Source organism: Scatophagus argus, chromosome 2 (assembly GCF_020382885.2).
Source record: "Scatophagus argus isolate fScaArg1 chromosome 2, fScaArg1.pri, whole genome shotgun sequence".
NCBI classification, from domain to species: domain Eukaryota; kingdom Metazoa; phylum Chordata; class Actinopteri; family Scatophagidae; genus Scatophagus; species Scatophagus argus.
In genome coordinates, this window is record NC_058494.1 from 4,239,019 (window position 1) to 4,260,235 (window position 21,217).

The window sequence follows — 21,217 nt, forward strand, 5'->3', positions numbered from 1 at the left end:
CCATTAAACCTGCCTGACTGTAAGAGTTTACTCAACAAGGCGAGACGGAAGTCATAAAGCAACAATGACGCAGGTCCAGTCAAAATGAGTGGCTTCTGGTGACATCTGCTGACTGAATTATAGGACTCAACTTGACAGCTAAAAATCAAATGAAATTGATACTGATATTTTAGCTGGAACAGCAACTCGCTGTACACTGACCTTTAGAGTAACCAAGGAATCAGATTGAGTTTGAGTTGTGTGACGTCAGTAGAGGTCAGGTGGACAAAACCTTTGGCTGCACCTAGAAAGATTAGTCTATAGAGAAAATATGTGTGTGTGTGTGTGTGTGTGTATGTAATAAAATACAAATGTACACAACTGCTTGTATATTATTCAGAAACATGTAAAATGAAATGATAAGCCATTAATATACCCACAGGTGTATCCTTCACACTGCAGATGTTTTTCACTTGAGCCCACGATATTGGATGGTGAAATAGCTTGTAATCGTTGCCCCGTTATTCTGTGGAAATCCTGAAGATGGCGCTGTTAATACAAAATTAATATAGGAAGGGAGTGCAGCCAGCGGTTTTCACTGATTAATCCACATGTTTTACAAATCTAATTTAGGCAACTGTTCAGCAGATGAGTGTCCTCCGGGTACAATACTCTAATAATAGGAATTTCAAAATTACAGTCTGAACAAGTGCGGCGAAAAATTGGGTTCGCGTTAATAACAATAACTTGCTACCTTTGCTGTGACTTTTATTACGACCCAGAGGAGCAGGTCTGAGCATGCGCACTGCATCGGTTCTAAGGGGACGGGGAGGACATCACGGAAAAAACGTAGCAGCAGCACCACAAACCCCACGCCGAGATTTCGTCTCTCCGCTGCGCTAAAAGTGCGCGACGAAAGCGGCCCACGACTATGCCTGGTGAGGCGTTTAAGTGCGGGACGACCACTTGACAGGCCTGGGCGAGGTCTGAGAGGTTGCCGGTAGGGGAAATACATTTCTTCATATGGGAGAAGCATGCGGGAAATGGTCGGAGGTTGCTGCGTGTGTTCAGACGAACGAGGCTGGGCTGAGAATCCGCTGGTTTACTGTGATGGACACGGCTGCAGCGTCGCCGTTCACCAAGGTAACATTAGCCGCTCTTAGCGTGTAATTACCGGGCAGCTGTGGCGGCTGAGCCGGCGGCTGGACGCAGCCAGAGGTGCTGGTTGGTCCGTAGGTTTCTAGGTGTCTTACGTCTGTCGCTGTCTACGTGCGTGTTTGTGTGTATGTTGGTGTGTGTGTGTGGGAGGAGTAGGTAGGCGTGCTGTTTGTTGTTTCCTCTCGACACACATGATTAAACACACAGGGCCAAGCAGAGTGACACCGAGCCTGGATGGCGCCTTGATGGCACTTCAGGTTCGTGTGTGCGTGCGCGGCTGCCTGGCCCGGTTGGGATCACGACACACTGCAAGAGGCGTATTTTTCCGACAAAATAGCCCCGGCGAGACCCGCCGGTTTGGACACTGTGTTATTTTGTGTCCACTTGCTTTGTTGCTTTAGTGAGACTAGCTAAGGCAGCAGTTCACTTACAGGATCATATTTCTAAGAAAAATTTAATCTTTATGACTGATTGTTGGACCAGCTCTTTGGGGCTGGTGTTGATTTATACCACTCTGACTTCACTGTCCTTATCTGTTGGTTCAATTTTTTTTTTAATTTTTTTCTGAAAGAGTCATTAGAAGCTGACCCAGCAGGTTGAGTTAAGAGCTGTCTTCATACGGTCTATTAAAAGTTTTGAGTGGATAATTTTTTTTTCAAGGATTATAGCAGCACTTGTATATTACTGACAGGGTGGCACAATGTTAAAAATATGTGCTCTGTAAATCACCATAAAAACAGAGAAGTCAAAGAAGGGAAAGAGTCCAGATGAAAGAAATTCTGCAGCATGCAGGAAATACGTTATAGTCGAAAGTGTTGGACAGTCGCAGTGGAGCATGCATCTCAAATAGTATCCTAAAGCTGTTCTGTGTGTCCCAGCATGCTACGGCATTGTCCAGGTGCCCACCGGTCCGTGGTTCTGTCGGAAGTGTGAGTCACAGGAGAGGGCGGCGCGCGTGGTGAGTATGCCAGCACACAACATGACACAACACATCTATCCATTCCCGCCTCGCCCGTCCCAATGCCTCACTCAGACCAAGCTTTGCTCTCTGCTGTTCTGCCCCAGAGGTGTGAGCTGTGTCCCCACAAAGATGGTGCACTCAAGAGGACAGACAGTGGAGGTAAATCTCACCCCCTCTCCATCTCACTCTCCTGCTGTTTCCCTGAGTTACCCAGCACGTGTGTGAAACAGCAGCACCAGCTCCTTGCCTGAAATACAACAGAAGCTTCAGGTTTCCACTTCATTCACAAGGAACCTTATCATACCATTGATCCGCTGCCAATCTCTCCGTCAGGCTGGGCCCACGTTGTGTGTGCGCTCTACATCCCTGAGGTGCAGTTTGCCAACGTCCTCACCATGGAGCCCATCATCCTGCAGTATGTCCCACATGAGAGATACCTCAAGGTACTGACACACACACTGTTGAAAGGTTAAAACCTCTGACGTGTTGTGAGGAGAAAAATTAAGCCCAGCTTAAGGCCAGATCAAACATCATTACATTCCAACCAAATTATTTCTGTAGCCCAAGTTTGGAAAAGTCATTTGCACCAAATGCTTAGTCAGATTTACCTGTTCTTGCTTGTATTTTATTCAGGCAAAGTTGTACACATGTTTGTGATCAGAAAACTTTGAAATCTTACATTTTTGTTTTTTTGGTTTGGTTTGTTTCCTAAAGTGATTTTTTTTTGTAGACCAGACTTTATGTTTAGAAATGAGGTACTATAAAAAGTATAGTTTTGGTATCTGTACTCAGCTATCATATTGGCTCCTGTTAAAATGTATGACGTACCATGCTCCATCAGTGTCACGCAACTTATTCCAAAGCAATTACAATAAACCTGTAAGTAAATTCTGTACAAGTCTCAGTGCAGAGACTTTGTCACTTTTTCCACCAGTGTCACCAGTCCTACAGAGAGAAATCCATGATAATGGAACAGACATAGCAACTTCTTCACCAATAATGGTTGTTTCAGCAAACACTGATGCACCGCAGCTTTAAGACCTGTGGGAAACAGCACAGCTTTCTTAATGGGAAAAACATCTTTGCTCCACATCACCATCGCTCTCTCCACCTACACGTACCGTACAAACTAAGAACTGAACATGGCAAGGGTCAGGCCCGCTCTCTGAAGGTTGTTGAAAGTCATTGTGGGAAATGTGGGAAATTTTCAGCTGATGATAAGTTGATAAGGCAGGCTGAGAGAACAACAGAGAAATGCATTTGTCACAGTATATCATAACATACACAGTGTAATGTACATTGTTTGTGCTGAAGCAATGACTTCATAGTCAGTTATCATGCACTAATGGCAAACGTTCATTGGTTCATAGAGGATTTGCTGCATTTCTTGGTTTCTATGATTAAATACTGAATCCAATGGACTGTTGGTCAGACAAAATAAAAACATTCGAAGATGTCACCCTGGGCTCTGAGAAAACTCTGATGGACTCTATAAATAAACTGATTAATTAAAAAAGATAATGAAAAAAATCATTAATTAGGTAGTACAAAACCTCATGAATTGCTAATATCAATGTATAATAAATGAACACAGATTCAGACAGGATTACATGTGCACGCTGTTTGTTCAAATCATTGTCAAAAGGTATAAGTATAAGTATAAATCCACAGTAAGCTGTGGATTTATGGTTATGGATTGTTATGGTTGGATGGTTATTATAAATCCACAGTAAGCTGTGGATTTATGGTTATGGATTTGTTTAATGCAGTATCCAAAAGACACTGCACTTCAGAGCTGTATGACAGAGCTCCTAAAAGGGACAGGGACAGGGCTCACCAGAGCCGTCATTAACACAACACTACCCGCTGGGGGTAAAACAAAGTAAGTTGATAACATGGAGCCTTTAGGGGTAATTAGTATGTCGTATACAACATTGTTGACCTGAGGCGACAAGACTGGCTGGTAACACATTGGCATAGTAAATGTAATATTACAGAAATCCTGTTAGTAATGTATTACATTAGGTTGTTAATGCTAAAAGTAACTGATTCCTATAACATGTTATAATGTGTTACTCCCAACTGCATATCAAACAGTTTCACGCCACAATCTGACTGATGAGATACAAGTAGCGGGACCCAGCACAGAGGCCTAACATGCTGAGTAAGACCACCTCAGGTTAAACAAATGCCTCTGAAATATTCTACTATGGTCTAATTTTTGTAAAGCCACCAGTTTTAACCGCAGAACCACTGGTTTTTGTCAGCTGTGTTGTAACTTTGTCCATTTCTACCTTTGTTTCTTGTCTGCGTAGCCTGTGATAGTTGGCAGAGTGCATACAGCAGATGTAGCGAGTTGCGTGTCCAGCATGCTCCAGAGCAGGCCTTTTAAAGCAATTCAAATTGCTCAGAAATCAATACTGGACGCTTGGACTCATTAGACTTAACAGCCAGTGGCTGACATGTTGTGTGTTTGTAATGTGTGTGTGCTTGTGTGTCTGAGTGTGTGTGCGTGCCTGCATATAAATGTCCACATGTGAGTGTTTGGGTGCCTGGTTTCATATTACTGTGTGAGCTACAGTAAATTGTATGCAGCTTTCCCCTGTCAGAGCCATTCATCCAGATTTTGCTGCCCGCATTCCTAGACGACGTTACAATGGACAGTGAAAACTTGAGAAGCCACTCTTCCTTTTACACGCTCGGTGTAGTTATGTTTCTGGCCTTTCATTACGTACCCAACATCTTCTGAGGGGAACAGAGAGCTGAGTGGGATGTGGGGAGTAGAGGAAGGCAGAGGAAAAGGGGAGAGAAAAAGCGAAGCAGAGAGGGCTGAGGCGAAAAGGTAAAAGAGCCCGCTGTTCCTTTGTCTCGCACCTGTTGCTAGGCCTCCCATGCCCCCCCACCAGTGAGCCCTGCTCACTGGGAAAAAGCTCAGGAAGAAGTACAAAAGATCTGTGCGTGCGTGCATGTGTCTGTTCACATGTGTTTTGTGGACATGTGTGGTCATTTACATGTCAGCGAAAACTGATGCTGCCTTCACACGGGATGCAAGAATTTCAGCCTTGAACTCTAAAATCATTATTCCCAAAGTCTTGGCTGCACATGATGAATTGTTTTGTTGCATCCACATGGGTGTCCCACAGTTTATCGTGAAACCGTTTTACACCTCAAAAAAATTTAGAAGGAAATGACTAGGAATGTAGGTCACAAGGAATAGAAGTAAAGTTAAGAGACAAATAAGCCTAACGTAAAAGCTCTTTTGAGAAAACAAAAACACAGCTAGCCACAAGCTTTTCACTGTCAGCTTTTTTGTTTCACAACATTCCCAAACATCTGGTCAACAGTTTTGCTGTACAAAGCAGCAATCACAGTGCAAACTGTGTTCCGTTTGAAATCCCCATCTGTTGTATCGAAAAGCAGAATTTCCTAATCTTTGATAGTAGAGCTACGGCTAGACTCAAATTAAGGGGCCTTTTATCTTTCGCGCCCTGCAATCACAGTGCTTCACTTTGATAGCCAGAGAACATGAATGTATGAGTTTGGCCTGCTAACATTAGTTCAACAGATGGAACAAGACAGATTCACACAAACTCACACAGCTTTTCTATGAGTCTGTTTTTTATTTTGTTTTTTTTGTGTAAACTTTGTTCCTGTTGCTGTTAATATCAATAACTGCTATGTCTCTGATGATTCATCTCCTATCTGTTCCATGTTTGCCAGACTTGTTATATCTGTGAGGACCATGGGAGGGAGAGCAAGGCTTCCTGTGGAGCCTGCATGACCTGCAACAGGCAGGGCTGCAGACAAGCTTTCCATGTCACCTGGTAAGTGTTAAGATGTGTGTATATGTGTGTTTGTGCTTGCATGGAAATGTAATTTGCAGCACGGTGTTGAACCACGTGAAACGACTGCAAAGATCTTGCAGGAATTCTTTGAAGACTGAATTGTCTAATGTAATATTGACCGATGAACATATTGACAAATGATCTGTATTTAAAAGCTACAAAATGCACACAAATAATCAAGATGTGAAATTTGTTTGGAACAAGGGTCAAGAAGTGAGCTGATTTTAGATGCGCTTAATTGATTTTACTTGTTGAAACAGTAGAGTCAGCAGAAGGCCTCAAAATACAGATTGCTCTATTTGTTTTACTGCGTCTTGTCTACCTCTTTGTCTGGCACAGATTTCTGTGTGCAGAGATCTGACATTTGAGCCGTCATGATCAATGACAAAAGTTCTCAGGTGACTCAGGACATCCAGGTGTCGTTGACTGTGCGTGTGTGCGTTCTCCTGTTTCCTCTCCCGTCTGACCCCGGGACTCTCTGTGTTCAGTGCTCAGATGGCAGGTCTACTGTGCGAGGAGGAAGGCCCAGAAGCTGACAATGTTAAATACTGTGGCTACTGCAAACACCACTACAACAAAATGGTAAGATGGACGGTAAGACAGTATAGATGAGGATAAAAACCAATATTCTTGCATAAAATTCACAAAACTAGGGAAACTAAAGAGTTGCTGTTTTCACCAACACCACATGATGAAACTGGTATCAGCTGCAAATATGAGCGATAAATGATACAAAATCCTCCCTTAAATAATGTAATATTACTGCGTTAAAATGTCTAAAAATGACAAGACGTTGTATTGTATTGTCATGTATTTCGTTGAGTTGTGTAGTTACATTATCCTAAATGTTTCCATCAATGTTCATTCATTCTCCTGCCAGGAGAGTGGGTGAGAGAGTGGGGGTGGCGGGAGTCGGTGAATGGGACTAAACCTAACAATAATAATAAAAGTCTAGGACATTACCTTGTCAACATTTCTGCCTGAGGTCTCACGTCAGATTTTCATCGACAGTGGTGGTTGATGAAGACATGAACTCCTATGATCCCACGCAGCTTATGTCATGATTTATTTCTTTATTTATTTACCCTTGAGAAAATGGTGTCTCCATTCTCAGTCCCACCTACAAAGCTGTGATTAATCAATCACAGTGAGTCAGTGAGCATAACTCCAGACTAGTTTAATCAGCAGTGATTCTTAGACTTGTGCCAACGCAAGAGGCTCATCTGCTCCAGTCCAAATTTCTTGTTAATCTTAAAGTTCGCAATGAGGTCTGGTGTCCATTTTGATGGCATCTTTAAAGATTATTTGAAAAAGAAAAAAAGCCCTTTAGATTCTGAGGTTTAATTTGATCTTGAGACAACGCTCTCTATATCCTCTGGTCTCTACAGCAGAAGAAGTTGCGCTCTAGTGAAAATACAAGTAGCACCTTCAGTCATTCCAGGGGGCGCTCAAGCTCTCCGTCACAGGACAAACACCATCATCATAGACAGAGGAAGGTAAGCTGTAATGTTGATGTTCGTAACTGTAACGGATAGTAAAGCGTTTGGTGGCATTAGATACCCAATGTCAGATTTGTAGTCGTGTTTACATATTCCTTGATCTAAATGAAAACGGTACTGAGGGAACGTTATCTTCTGTCTGCTTGTGTTTTAACATTTAAGCAACATTCAACATTTAATTGAGAGCTCTGGCCTATTTGTTAAATGAAAAAGGGAACATGTATTTTTTAAGATCTGGTATGTAGGACTTAATGATATCTAGTGGTGAATTTGCAGATTGCAACCAACTGAATCCCCCTCCTCAGACCCTCCTCTTCCATGTGTGTGACAGAACTTACACCGATCAGGCGTAACATTATTACCATGCTTCTAATATTGAGTAGATCCCCCGTTTGCCACCAAAACAGCCCTGACCTTTCAAGGCATGCACTCCACTAGACCTCTGAAGGTATGCTGTGCTATCCTTTACCTCCTGTAAATTGTGCGGTGCGGCCTCCGTGGCTCAGACTTGTTTGCTTGACGCTCAACTGCACTGAGATCTGCAGAATATGGAGGCCAAGTCAACACCCACTGCCATGAGGGAATACTGATTCCATGAAGGGGTGTTCTTGGTCAGCAACAATGTTTAGGTAGGTGGAACGTGTCAAAGTAACATCCACATGAATGGAAGGACCCAAGGTTTCCCAGCAGAACATTGCCCAAAGCGTCACACTGCCTCTGCTGGTTTACCTTCATCCCATAGTGCATCCTGATGCCATGTCCTCTCCAGGTAAGAGATGCACACACCTGACCATCCACACGACGGAAAGGCAAACGTGATTGATCACACCAGGTCACCTTCTCCCATTGCTCTGTGCTCCAGTTCTGATGCTCATGTGAACACTGCAGGCGCTTTTGGTGGTGGACACGGGTCAAGCTGACCTGTTTGCAGCTACGCAGCCCCAGTGATGCACTGTGTGTTCTGACACCTAATGCAGTTTGGGCTACAGTAGCTCTTCTACTGGATCAGACAGCATGGGCGAGCATTTGATCCCCACATGGATCAGTGAGCCTTGGCCAGCCATGACCCTGTCACCAGTCCACCAGTTCACCGGTTTTCCTTCCTTGGCCCACTTTTGGCAGGTCCTGACCACCGCAGACCAGGAGCAACCCAACAAGAGCTGCAGTTTTGGAGACGCTCTGACCCAACCGTGTAGTCATCATAATTTGGCCCTTGTCAAAGTCACTCAAATCCTTACGCTTGACCATTTTTTCTGCTTCCAACACATCATCCTCAATGACAAAATATTCTCTTGCTGCCTGACATATCCCACCCACTGCCAGGTGTCATTGTAACAAGATAATCGATGTTAGTCACTTCACCTGTCAGTGTAATAATATTATGGCTGATCGGTGCATGTAGCTCTGTAGAGCCAGTGTTTGGTCTCTCTGTTGTGGACTACTTTAGAAACATGGTGGACACCGTGGAAGAGGACCCTCTCCCTCTGTAGATATGACATGCTCATTCTAATGTAACGAAAACAAAGTGATTCTTAGTTTGAGCTGATTATGCACTAATGAAAACATAATTCAGAATATTTTATTCAATTTTTGGAATATCCTAAATCCTAAAATAGCATTTTGATTTTGGTTCCAAAATGGTTTTATATTGTCAAAAGTGGGAATGGTAGTGTTTAGTGTGCTTCTGGTAGGACCTGGTCTGACTCTTAACATCCTTGAGTCCTGTGTTTTCCTGTCTGTTCAGAGTCATAAGGACAAGATTCGGCAAAAAGAGCGCCACAAGAAGTCCTCTGACAGCCTGGGCTCTTCAGTGACGAGCAGCAGCATTGAAAAGGTATGACTTGTGAGGTGCTGGACGCTGTCAGATGGAAGTTAAAATTTTGAGAATTCTTGACTCTTGATGCACGATACCTTTGTCAGTATAATATAAAAACATGAATGAAACAAATGTTATTGTGACCTTTGTATTTTGGTACAGATATCCTCCAGTCACCACAGCATAAAGGATAATGATGGAAAGTCCAAGAAGCTGAGCTCACACAGTCATGGTCACCGCAGCAAGAAGACAGGAAGCACTGGCAAGAGCTGTTCCTCTTCCCCCTGCTCCTCCAGTCCATTCAACACAGGTACCACAGACATAAAGACTGTTGATAGCATTAAGATTCTTTGACTTTGACCACGTCTTTGTGTTTCTCTTGGAGGTGGCTCCCTGTCTTCCGCTCAGGATTTCCATCAGTTCTCATCGTCCTCCCGTCTGGAGCGTGACCATGACCGAGGGGGTGAGGACCACAGTGGCGAGGAGCGTAAGGAGCGTCGCCGGAGGCCAGCAGTCCAAGAGGAGGATGACGAAGAAGATGATGAGAAGGAGGAGGACAAAGATGAGGAGGAGGAAGAGGAGGATAGTAAATACCACAAGCCACCAGCTTTGACTCCTGCTGATGGCCCCCTGGCAGGGTCGCAGGGCCATGATAGATCAGAGGGCAACTCGAGCCCTTTCGAGAACAAGGTCACTATTTCCACGTTTGGGTCCATCATGCGCATCACCTCTTCATCAGGGCTGGGCAGCAGCAGCAAGATACGGAAGATCTCCTCCTCTGGGGAATACAAGCCCTCCAAGTCTCTCTGTAAACCCTCTCAGCTGAGCACGCCACCTATCCTAGAGGAGGCGGACCTGGGGGACAAAGCCACGCCTCCACCACTGGCTAGAGAGAGGAGGCACCGTGGCAACAAGAAGAGCAGTCATGGCCCAGGTCGCCCACGAGGAAGCAAGAACCGAGAGCGGAGAGAAGAGGAGCATCACCACCACCATCACCACACAGCGCCCCCTCCTCCAACCTTAACCTCCTCGCTCTACCCAAGCACATCCTCCATCCCGCACCCCGCCTTCCCCTCCACACTTCCTCCCACCACTATCTCCTCCTTTTCTTCTTCCTCCTCTTTCTCCTCCTCCTCTGTCGGCAGTTTTTCCACAAGCCGTGGCAACTCACTGCTCGGCTCTGGTGAGTCTAAATGAGTGGGTGTATGTGTGGTAGCCTTCAGGCTTCCTGTGTGTGATAAAAAAAAAAACAAAAAACATGACACCATCACTGTCTGTTTTCACTTTGGTGTGTTCATTTGCAGCTACACTCTAAGGTGTTGAAACGTTTCCATTACACATGTGCTATATCAGCAGCACAGTAACAGCTTATCTGTCTATCAGGACCTGGCGGTGTAGTAGAGCTACTGTTACATGGCACTGTTTTTCACGTACTTGGTTTTAAAATTTAGGCTATTTTGTAATTCTGTCTCACAGTACTTATTTCATTTGTATGAAGCAGAGATGCTGTCCTAGATAGTGGTTTTTGTGTGTGCTGCACATATCTGAGTGGTGGATTTCCTGCCCTATTTAAGGATTAACTCTCTCATGTAGACAGACGCTCGGATGTGTTGTTTTTGGGGTCTTACATGGTGTCTCAGACTAAAATAATAAATATATTCTTGCCTTATCTTTCTGATCTCTCAGGTATCTACTCCAGTCTCAAGGACCCTCTCACGCTGGGCGGGGGCGTTTGTAGTCCCCCGCTCTCCCTGGGTGGTGGGGTTTGTAGCACCTCCTTGTCCCTGGGAGGGGGTATGTGTAGCACCCCTCTCTCCTCAGGACTCCTTCAATCCCACGTCTCCTCACTCTCACTTCCGTCGGTCAACCCTGTCTCAAACACGCAGGTAGAGAGTAAAGTCTAGAACAGTCAGCATGAAGGTTTCCCTGTCAAATGATCTGTGAACTCTCGCTATTCTTGTCCCCGTGTCCAAGTGTTCTGCTTTTTGTAGTTGGAAAGCACTTGGCACTGTTGTGTAAAAATATAGATGATGCCTATTTTAAGTATGAACCTTTGCAACTGCAGTACACTTGCAGCTACTGTAGCTAAACACTAAACACTATAGCTGACTGTTGTTAGCTACTGCACGTCACTTCTTGTTGACTTCCTGGTTATAAAGGGAAAAAAAGTGATTATAGAGTTGAAACCTTTAGTTATTAAAATTAACTTATTGTGACTACTTTCACTATTGAAAAATAATTTGTCGAGATATACTCGTTCCAACTCATCAAGATGGGAGGATTTTTCTCAGTTTTACGAGTTTTTCTTAAATTTGTGATGCTTTTCTGATCTTCTTTCTAAAGACAAAAAAGTTCATCAGTAAATGGAGAAAAGCAGATACAAGCAGATCAAACATGAATGAGTTCAGTTTTAACACTGCATAAATACTTCACTGAAATGAGTCAAATAATGAATGACAGTTGACAGTAGAGCTGCCATGACAAATTGATAAACTGTTTCTCTGTGCAACATTTAATAGTTGGCAACTATTTGCACCACTTTGGCCTGTGACAACTTGTAAAGGGTGTGTATCACTATTATCTGACAGTTTATAGATTAAATGATAAGCTGAAAAGTATGACTAATCATAGCTGCAGCCCATATTTTATCACTGAGTGATTTCTATTAGCAAAATGCATCATGTAAGGATTTCACTGAGTAATATTAAATCATGTTTCCCATTTTTAGGCAGATGTGGGTTTTGTCTCCAGTAGTTGAGAGCATTTTTTCATTATCGACATCTTCAGATGATTTAATCGTGAGCCAGATGTTGATGTTCTCTGTCTCATAGGTCCATCCAGGTTCCAGCACCTCCTACAACCTAACCTCCACCCAGCCTTTCGCCAGCTGTCTGTCCACAGCCCCTACACTGCCGCCACTACTGAGCCAAGCCCAGACCTCATTGCCAGGTGAAGGAAGAGCTCAGATATCAGTAGGATTATTTGCATTTACTGAGAAACTGAAGCTAGTTCTAGATGAGCTTCCACAAGTATGGACCCAAATGTTCTTCCCTTTCTCAGAATACAAACATATGTTGAACATCTTCATATTATACCGCCTACAAGAAGAAAAGCTGATGACTCTTTGTTCCCATTCTCAGAGTCGGACCTCGATGACTGTCGATTCCCATGTCAGGGGAACTCACCAAGAGAGAGTCTTTCTTCACAGTATGTCTCATTTTATCTTTTTTGTATTTTTAAGGGGAAGTCATAGACACAATACATGATTTGTGCACTCCTCCAGGGCTGCTGTAAATGAGTGAACAAGTAGTGAAACACACTTTCAGTTTTGACACGCTCTCGCTGTCTACTCATCTTTCATCCAACAAATGAAACATCATTTGGATAATATTTTCCTGCACCTAAGCTGTAGTCAGATCTGTTTCTATTTCTGTAACCAACAACAGGAAGCAGCCACCAAAGTGACTGTGTGGATTAGAAAAAACAACCAACCACAGCCTCAGTTTCTTGGTAGTTTCCCAGCAGTGACTTCTCACTTCTTTCTGACTCCTTGTTGGTCTTCTCCTCTTCTACACCCAGGTCTCCTATGAGCTGCCTTCCTCTCCTGTTCGACCAGAGGGACGGGCTGGGCGCAGGAGTCCGAACCCGTCCTGAGAACGTCCCTCCAGCCAGCTCTCACATTGAGCTCCTGCTGGAGAAACATGGCAACGGAGAGATGGGAGTCAACAGTGAGTGAGCCTGGAAAAAGACATACACCAACAAGACAAAGCTGAGGGTCACGATATGATAGAAGCAATACAAAAGGACAAATTCATTTTATGATGATTGCCCATAGTCCAGTGTGTTTACTTACATTCCTCCAGTTTTTGCTTTTTTTCCCCCTTGTATCATACTAGATACTTACTTCCTTACTTTCTGTGAAACAGTCTGAGGAGGAGAAATCACTCTTTGGTTGAACTGCCCACGAGTGGAAGCCACATCAAGGCCATAACCTTGAATGAGGGGTCACAAATGTCTTCCTTTTTAGGTCCCATAACCAAAAGGATTGGGAACCAGTGCAGTGCACTGTGAAAAACCATTACCATACCATTTGTAATCTCCACCAGATTGCTCTCTGTGCTGCTCTGTCTGTGATGAACACCTGCTGCTATTTAGAGATGATCAATGTACCTGTAAACACTGTTGGGAACGAAAAAATAGCGCAGCGAGAGCTAGCTTGCCTCAGCAGTACTAACAGCTGTTCTAGCAGCTTTTTATGTTCGTTCTCTACGTTTAATTTCTTTTGGGCTCTCTCTTGAACCAGACTGCTCACTGCCTCTGACTCACTTTTTCTCTTCAACTCTCACATTGATTCCTTTGCCCCTTTTTCTTTCGCCACCCAGTTTTTTTTCCGTTTTTGCCTCAGATAATGTTTGTGCCTGTGATGCCGACCACGTTGCATGGACAGCTCCATAAAAAAAAAACAAAGTATTTAGAAGATGAGGTTAAAGTATCAGGAATAAGTAGTTCCTGACTTTGACTTTATTGTGGAGTGAAGGCTGATCTCTCAGTTGTACAATTTGATGACCATTTATCCAAAATGTTGTGGAATTACAAATGTTTGTGTCAGAAATACTTCATTATAGGGCAGGTGAAACATGTAGGGGTTTCTCTTAAAATGAGCTCCAGCAGCAGCTACTGTGCATATTTTTCTTGATTTAACCCCTCATCCAGAATAGGACTGCGTGGGCTCGTTATGCAGCTTTTTCTTTTTGAACCCGTTTGAGTGGGACATCTCAGGACAATTCCCTACATAATAGACACTCATTGGTTTTTAGTGAGCAGCAAATTGAGATCTGTTTTTATCATCTATGAATCATCATCATTTGGTTTATTACTGGCATTGCAGTGTGAGAAAGTCAAGAAAAACATTTTTACTTTATGTATTCCTTTGGTAACATTCAAAGGCACTACACAGTGCAAACATTTTATTCTTAAAACTCAGACATTCAGAGAACATGGTTTAAACCAGATATTGTGCACAGTGTAGTAAATTTAGGATGGTTTAGCTCACAGCTGTGGTGTGGTGACCTCTCAGCCGAAGCAGCAGCCTTATCAGTCTGAATAAGTGAAAACACTTGTGGACTGAAATAAGGTTTAGAGCAGGGCACTGTTTGCTAAATCCTCATGCTATGATGTCACAACAATATTTCGCACTCATTTTCAGGTGTTCCCTTTATTTTCTTCATATTTCAAATTAATTACAGATTACTGTGACCTCCTGGAAAAGGCTATGTATTTATGTGAATATTTCATGTTTCATGTGTCAGTGTGGTTACATAAATATTGTGGTTATGAGAGGCAAAATCAAGTATACTTGTACTTAAATCAATCCTGTTCTTTGAATTGCTGTAAAAACTGGTGAAACCACAAAATTCGCAGCATAGTATATATATATATATAAATATATTAATATATAGTGGCCTTCACTGCCCTCCCTTGGTTTGTTATAGAGTAACTCATTTGGCCACTTCCTCTCTGCGGTCTAATAAGGGAAACGGAGCTCCACTGAAATGCTGTTTCTGTATGACGACCTATCTATCCCCCCTACCTCTTCTAGTTGTGGAAATGCTGCAGTCGCTGCACTCCTTGCAGCAGGAGAACCAGCGCCTCCAGGACCAGATCCTCAGCCTGACAGCCAAGAAGGAGCGGCTGCAGCTGCTCAACACGGAGCTGGCTGTGCCCTTCCCTCCACATGTGCTTTCTGCCCAAGGCTCCATGCACAGCTCTGCCCAGATCAACTTCCTGTCATCCACCCAAGGTCAGACTCTTCATCCCCTCGACCCACTTTCATATCAAAACCTTTGGACACTTTTACCATGGTGCACTCTCTCTCTCACTCACTCTCATTTCTCTCTCCTCCTGCATGTAGCATTTATAATCATCAGTGTGTTTGTTATTGTCAGGTGTGATTCTTTCCCGTAAACTCATTAGATCACAGATGATATGACTGATTGCGTCTGTTTGACGTCTTGTTAGTTAAATCTTTCTTTACTCTGTCAAAACATTTTGCTGGTTGTTGCTGCTTGTTCTGTCAACACGTCTTCTGGTTTTCTTTAAGTCCCGCTCAGTTTTTGACAGTGAACACAATTGATGTAATTATTTATTGATGTGAAAATGCTTTACACAGGGCATTCTAAAGTGAATAATAAAAAGCATGGTGGTAAGCCTAAACCTTTGAGTTTACAGTTTTCTGGATGCGTTTTTACCTTTTCATAGACCCCCTGAGCACCAATAAGAGTCCCCTGTCCAAAAGCTGCTTCCTGAATGACACCTCCTTTGTTACCTCATCTGAGGTGAGAACCTGTAAACCTGTCTTACCTTGAACCAACCTTACAAACATGAGTCAGACTCTACTCTCAGTTCAGTGGTGATAGTAATAATTGATCTGTATTCAACACATTTATGCCAGTGTAATTGATGTCATTAACTGTTGGATATTAGATCCACATCAAAAGCAAACCGAGATTTGCATAATTCAAATGATTTTTCATGTCTTGATTTCAGGAGCTCCTCTCTGGTAGTCCGTCCCGCAGTAGCTCCTCCCTCTCTTTCCAGAGCACTCCTCCTCCTCAGCAGAGCCCCGCCTCCTTCAGCCAGCCCCTGCTCAACGGCCTGAGTCGGGGTTTGGGCGATGGTCTGGGGACCATCAGTCAGGCTGGCAGCTCCTCTTTGCCGGTGGTGGGCGGGTTCATGGCTTCCCTTGCAGGAAGTCCTCAGCTGAATATGAACGGTGTGCTGGGCGGTCTGAATGGCGTGATCCAGTCTCCTGTGCAGAATGTCCCCCAGCCCGCCCTCCCAGCTCTGCGCCCGCAGCCTCCACCTCTCAACCCCCAGGCACTGGCACAGGGCTTTCAGCTTCCCAAGAGCGTGAGCCCGTATGTACCCCATTCATCATTAGATCAGCTGAAGAAGAAATCCACTTTTAAATGAATTGTTGTCTTGTTTAAAGGCGTTATCATGTCAGGCAGGTGGCAGGTCGTACTTGAACCATCTGTGTTGGTTTGGACTGATCAGCCTTAGTGTCGGCGTATTGTGTAGTGTGTGATGTGTCTGTGTTCTTGCTTGTGTTTCAGCTCCTCTCTCCTGTCTGAACAACAGAAACAGCTTCTCCTTGAGCAGCAGCAGCAACAGCAGCAGCTCCAGCAGTTCCTCACCTCACAGAACTTCACTCCTGTAATAACACTCTTTCCGGCACATACCGTATTTTCACTTGTAGTTTCACAATATACATTTTCTCATAGGATCTCCAAGGTTTCTGTGTGACCGAGATCATCCTGCTCACATCTCTGTGGCCATATTTAATTGACACAGGTGTTCATTATGTAGAATGCGTAAATGTCCACTGAAATGATGAGGGCAGCTCCTATGGTTGTGAAATCAGCTTTAAGAGCAGAAACAACATTTTGCTACAGATTCACCTTCACTGCAGAACATATCTCCTGTAACTGGTTATTCAAATCAGCAAGTCAAACCAGGTTTATTTTAATCGACCTTTACCAGTCTCAAAGGTCTACATTTTAGATTTAGTAATAAAATTTTTTTTTTTTTAGAGGAATAGTCCCAGATCATCAGAACAGAAACAAACTTCAGCTCATGAACGTGAATAAGTTTTTCAGAATTTTCCAAAATACCAAACTATTGCTTCAAAGCAACTTTTTCAACTTGTTTGAGGAATTTACCAGAATCACAGCTAATTTGTCTGGTACTCTGGTAGTGATGTGTCTTCTTATTTTGTCTTGCTTCACGATGCTTACTCTTGTCATTGTTGCATGAGCGGTAAACAGAAGAAGTACAGAACAGAAGAAGTATAAGGCTGGAATTTTAACAGTACAAAAGAGTAAGTTAGCAGCAATTAACAGCTGTGACATTTAAGTGCTTCAGATGAATAGGGGCTTAACAATATGCTGTAGCATGTCATTAACCAGCTGCTGCAGGAAATCAGCCACCATGAATGTTCTGATTTGACTTGCAAACTAGTGAACGTCTGGAGTCTGGAAACAACCAGACACTGTGGACGTGTAGAACGGGTGTCTTTTATTGGTATCTTTTATGGTTGCATCATAGTACATTCACCAAGGAAAAGTTCCACTTGTTCAGCTGTTTTCAGAGCAGCACAAGTTTTGGACCCATTATTGTAGGATTCTCACCAACACGTAAAATGTTGAGGAGAAGAAATATTTTAGTGGCTGCCTTTTAGTAAGTTGTTTTTTTTTTTTCAGTTTGATCTCCAATTCTGAAAGCATACTGATGTATTTGTGTTAACATTTGCAGAACGTCCAAGAGATCTCACTGTCTCCTTCCCTGTCCCCACTAGGAGCAGCAGGTAGTGGTGTGCCAGATGCTGCAGCAGCAGAGACAAAGGGAGCTGCAGCGCCTCACGCTGACCGGAGCACTCAACTCCACCCCAAACTCACCCATGATCACTCAGTCACCCAACCTGCTGTCCTCAGCCACAGCCTCACCCCTGCAGGGTGGCCAGGGGGGCAGCCTGTTTGGCCTGCAGGACAACACTCTTCACAAGCCCGGGGTGAGTAACACTGCAGCATTTCTCATTACAGTTGTTTATGTTCTAACATTTTCAGAAGAGTAAGGAACATTGTGTCGTCGTTTTCAGGCTGCAGGAGAGAAGGGCGGAGACAAGAACGGGTGACGTTTCCTTTACAGAGGAACAGGTGGCATGAAGATACCGGGCATTACAGCCCACTTGAAGAACGGCGGTCAAGTTACATGACTTTTGAACATCTTTCCTTCTCTGTCATCTTCATCTTAAACCCTCTTTTATGAATGTATAACAGGATGGACTTAAAACGTCAAGGTGAAGTTTTTCGTGTTTTGGAATATCAAAGGTTCTTCTCATAGGTGTTTATGTAGGCAGCTTTCAGAGAGCATGAATACAATGGTCTCTTCTTAAATTGCACTAATTTGTTAGCTAGACCAATGGGGCTGCTCATGAGGGCACAGCCAGAGTTCCTGCTCATCCCTGCAGGTGCTGCGTAGGCTTTTGGGTTGAAGTGTAATCTCGAGGTCAGAGTGTCTCGTCTCGGACCTCTCAAGCTCTGACCGTTCACGATTTCCCTCCATGTCTTGAACCAGAGATTCCATTCAGTCACCGAGAATCACAGACGTCTGCCACTTCTTGCAGCCTCAACTGTCTTCCTTAATATTTTGTCTTCCCTTTGTGTTCACCCCACCCAAATGTCATCCAAATCTTCTAATGTCACATCTCCTCACATGCACTTATTATGTAAAGGATAAATATACTGTCTTTTTTGATGTGCGGTTGGTGGCATTTCAACATTAAGCTAGTTATTACCTCAGATCTTTCTGCCACCTATTTTCCATTGTTGAACTCATTACCACAATAGCCTTCACTGGATATAAAGGCCCACCAGAAATCTTGGTGTCATCTCGAAGGTATTAACTCATGTAAATGTACAAATGGCACAGAGCCCACATGTCCAAAATGGCGATATTGTCCACTAGAGACTGGCTTCAACGTGAGAGTTGAGCACCAGATTTTATTAAGAACCACCAGAAGAGTTTCTAAAGACTTTTATATCCTTCCAGTTGCTATCGAGATTAAGCAGATAAAACCAAACATTTGGAAATTTTAAGAAATTCATTGTTTTTCCTAAATGAGTGTGCACTTTGCATGTTAGTAGCTAACAGAGCAAATTAGCCATCAACACAGTACCTTACAAAGGATGCTTGGTACTTACTAGGCCGCTAGGGGCTGACAGGTTTTTGATTTATGTGAATATTTTGCACTCCTCCTCCTCCTCCTTCTCCTCCTTCTCCAAGTGTCGTTTTTTTGTGTTACTTGCATACATAGATGTTCTTTTCATGTCCACCAACTAGTTCTTTTAGCAATACTGGATAGACAATGCCTTAATGACGATAGATTTACAGAGAAAAAGATTTACAGAGAAAACCAGGAGCCCAAAGGCTAACTCTTTTGTCGTATTTCTTTCATAGTGTTTTTTATCTGGGGTACAAGGAGGGGTACAGTAGAACAGTGAAAGCACTCTTCCTAAACCCATTTATACTTTTGATAGCGAACTGATGATTTCAGAAGTCGAAATGTGTGAATAACCGTATAGTGGTAACTGAATTGTCAAAGCATTTTCTATTGTATGTTTTGTGTTCAGATGCAATGTTCTTTAGTTGTTTGTGCTTTGGAGGACTGAGAAACAAGGACTTATTGATAATCTGATGAATAAAGCCTGCACAGTGGTGTCATAGCAGACAGCCGGCAACAGCCACAATGTAAACTATTATTAAGGAGCTGTCGCAGCAGTGTATGATGCATAGTGTAACTTTTATCAGCTGAGCAGATGTGAATTGCCAATGTTGTTAGTGTTCACCTTTACTGCAGGCCCCTTTTAGGCCGCGTTCATCTAAAGCCAACGTAGAGACTATGATAAACTTCTGTTTCCTTCAACTCCACTCTGTCATACTAAGTCTCTGTTTGGTGTTCTTTAACAATATGATCATAGGCCTTTGAAATATTGTGTCACTTCTGTTTGCAATCTTGATCTCCCATACATGTGATATCTTGAATGCGTGGTGGTTTTGTTAGCAGCTAATGTAGACGTCAGAAAGGAACTTCAAGCAGCTCATTGGTCGGTGATAAATACTGTAGCAATGACAGAAGGAGAATGTTGATAAAGACATGGGTCGACACATTGACGTGACTCCACATGGGAGGTCTGCAATTTACTAAGTATGTCTTTCTTACGTAAGTCCAGACACACATCCATGTCCAAGAGATTGACTGAAGAGTGCAAAGGATTTCTGAAGTGGTTTCTTTCTCATGTTGCACTGGGGCGCTTTTGGCCCAACTGTAAATCGTTTTTTAGTACCTTTTCAATTTCATTGGAATACAAGTTGCATACTTTAATATGTTTGTGTAAAAACACATTCATTCTTTTAAGCTTTTAAATTTGGGTAACCAAGATAATCCATGTTCTGAATGTCGTACTGTGTATCTTTTATGTATTACAACATTTAAGCACCTGGCTCTGAGTGAGAGTTGATGGAGAGCGAGTTACCTATTGGGATATGAATTGCATGAAATGCAGTGACGTCTCTCAGATGTATTGCTAAATACCAAGTAAAAACTATGCATAATTTTAAATGCATTGTTCCCTGAAAAAAAAAATGAAATGAAATGAGCACTGAATTTTAAAAAGGACAAGCATGTTGTCATTGTACAGTGTATTTGTTGGAGAGAATTGATCAAGACAAATTTGACAATATTGAGATTAAAAGCCCTGTAAAGTATTTTGATATTTTTGTGTGTAAAATTAAAAAGACGGATTAAGACAACTTTTTTGTCAATAAATGTATTTTACTGAGTTGTTACATTTTCTTTTGGGCGTTGAATGACTTGCGTGTTAGTGGTCTGTGCAAACAGGAAAGTGGGAATTTTTTTTTCTTTTTTTTTTTTGCTCCTGGCCTAGTTTCAGCTCAGTTCAAAGAGACTGAATTTAACTCCACAGTAACTAATATTAGATCCAAATATTCTGTATTACACCAACTTGACAAGTGAATTGTGTCAGATTGGAAACGGACTGCATGGGTTATGTTATTTTTGTTGGCATGTGCTGTGCTTGGGGGGAGCAATGTTTGGATGCCTGTAGGTTTTAAACCCCCATTTAAAAGTAAATCTATTATCAAGGAAGAAAAACGTATTAAAATCTTGCAGCATGTCAGTGGTTCCCATATGTATCTGAATATTGTTTCCATTATGTTACAGTATGTTTACAGAGTATATCCAAGTTTGTGTACAGTTTGTACATCTTCACACAGTTAAGAATATCAAGATAATTTTCTAAAATCATGTGGTGTGAACAGGTTTAAAACAGGTCCAATCTTTCCAAACATAACCGATTTCCTTCGCTTCTCGCACTTCAGC

The 21,217-nt window shown here is 42.9% G+C and overlaps 1 protein-coding gene across 1 annotated transcript; it reads left to right on the plus strand.

The window, feature by feature from the left end:
- The first annotated feature begins 768 nt into the window (after positions 1 to 768).
- LOC124066092 (protein AF-17-like) lies at positions 769 to 20,657 on the plus strand. Its single transcript, XM_046402194.1, has 20 exons — positions 769 to 1,122; positions 2,016 to 2,095; positions 2,203 to 2,257; positions 2,432 to 2,541; positions 5,819 to 5,922; positions 6,432 to 6,525; positions 7,332 to 7,439; positions 9,187 to 9,276; positions 9,421 to 9,568; positions 9,644 to 10,441; positions 10,945 to 11,144; positions 12,090 to 12,207; positions 12,399 to 12,465; positions 12,838 to 12,986; positions 14,858 to 15,058; positions 15,517 to 15,593; positions 15,805 to 16,175; positions 16,374 to 16,473; positions 17,615 to 17,827; positions 17,915 to 20,657. Exons 1-20 carry the CDS (start codon positions 1,014 to 1,016, stop codon positions 17,948 to 17,950), a joined length of 3,228 nt encoding a protein of 1,075 aa, XP_046258150.1. The 5' UTR covers positions 769 to 1,013; the 3' UTR covers positions 17,951 to 20,657.
- Positions 20,658 to 21,217: the final 560 nt, after the last annotated feature.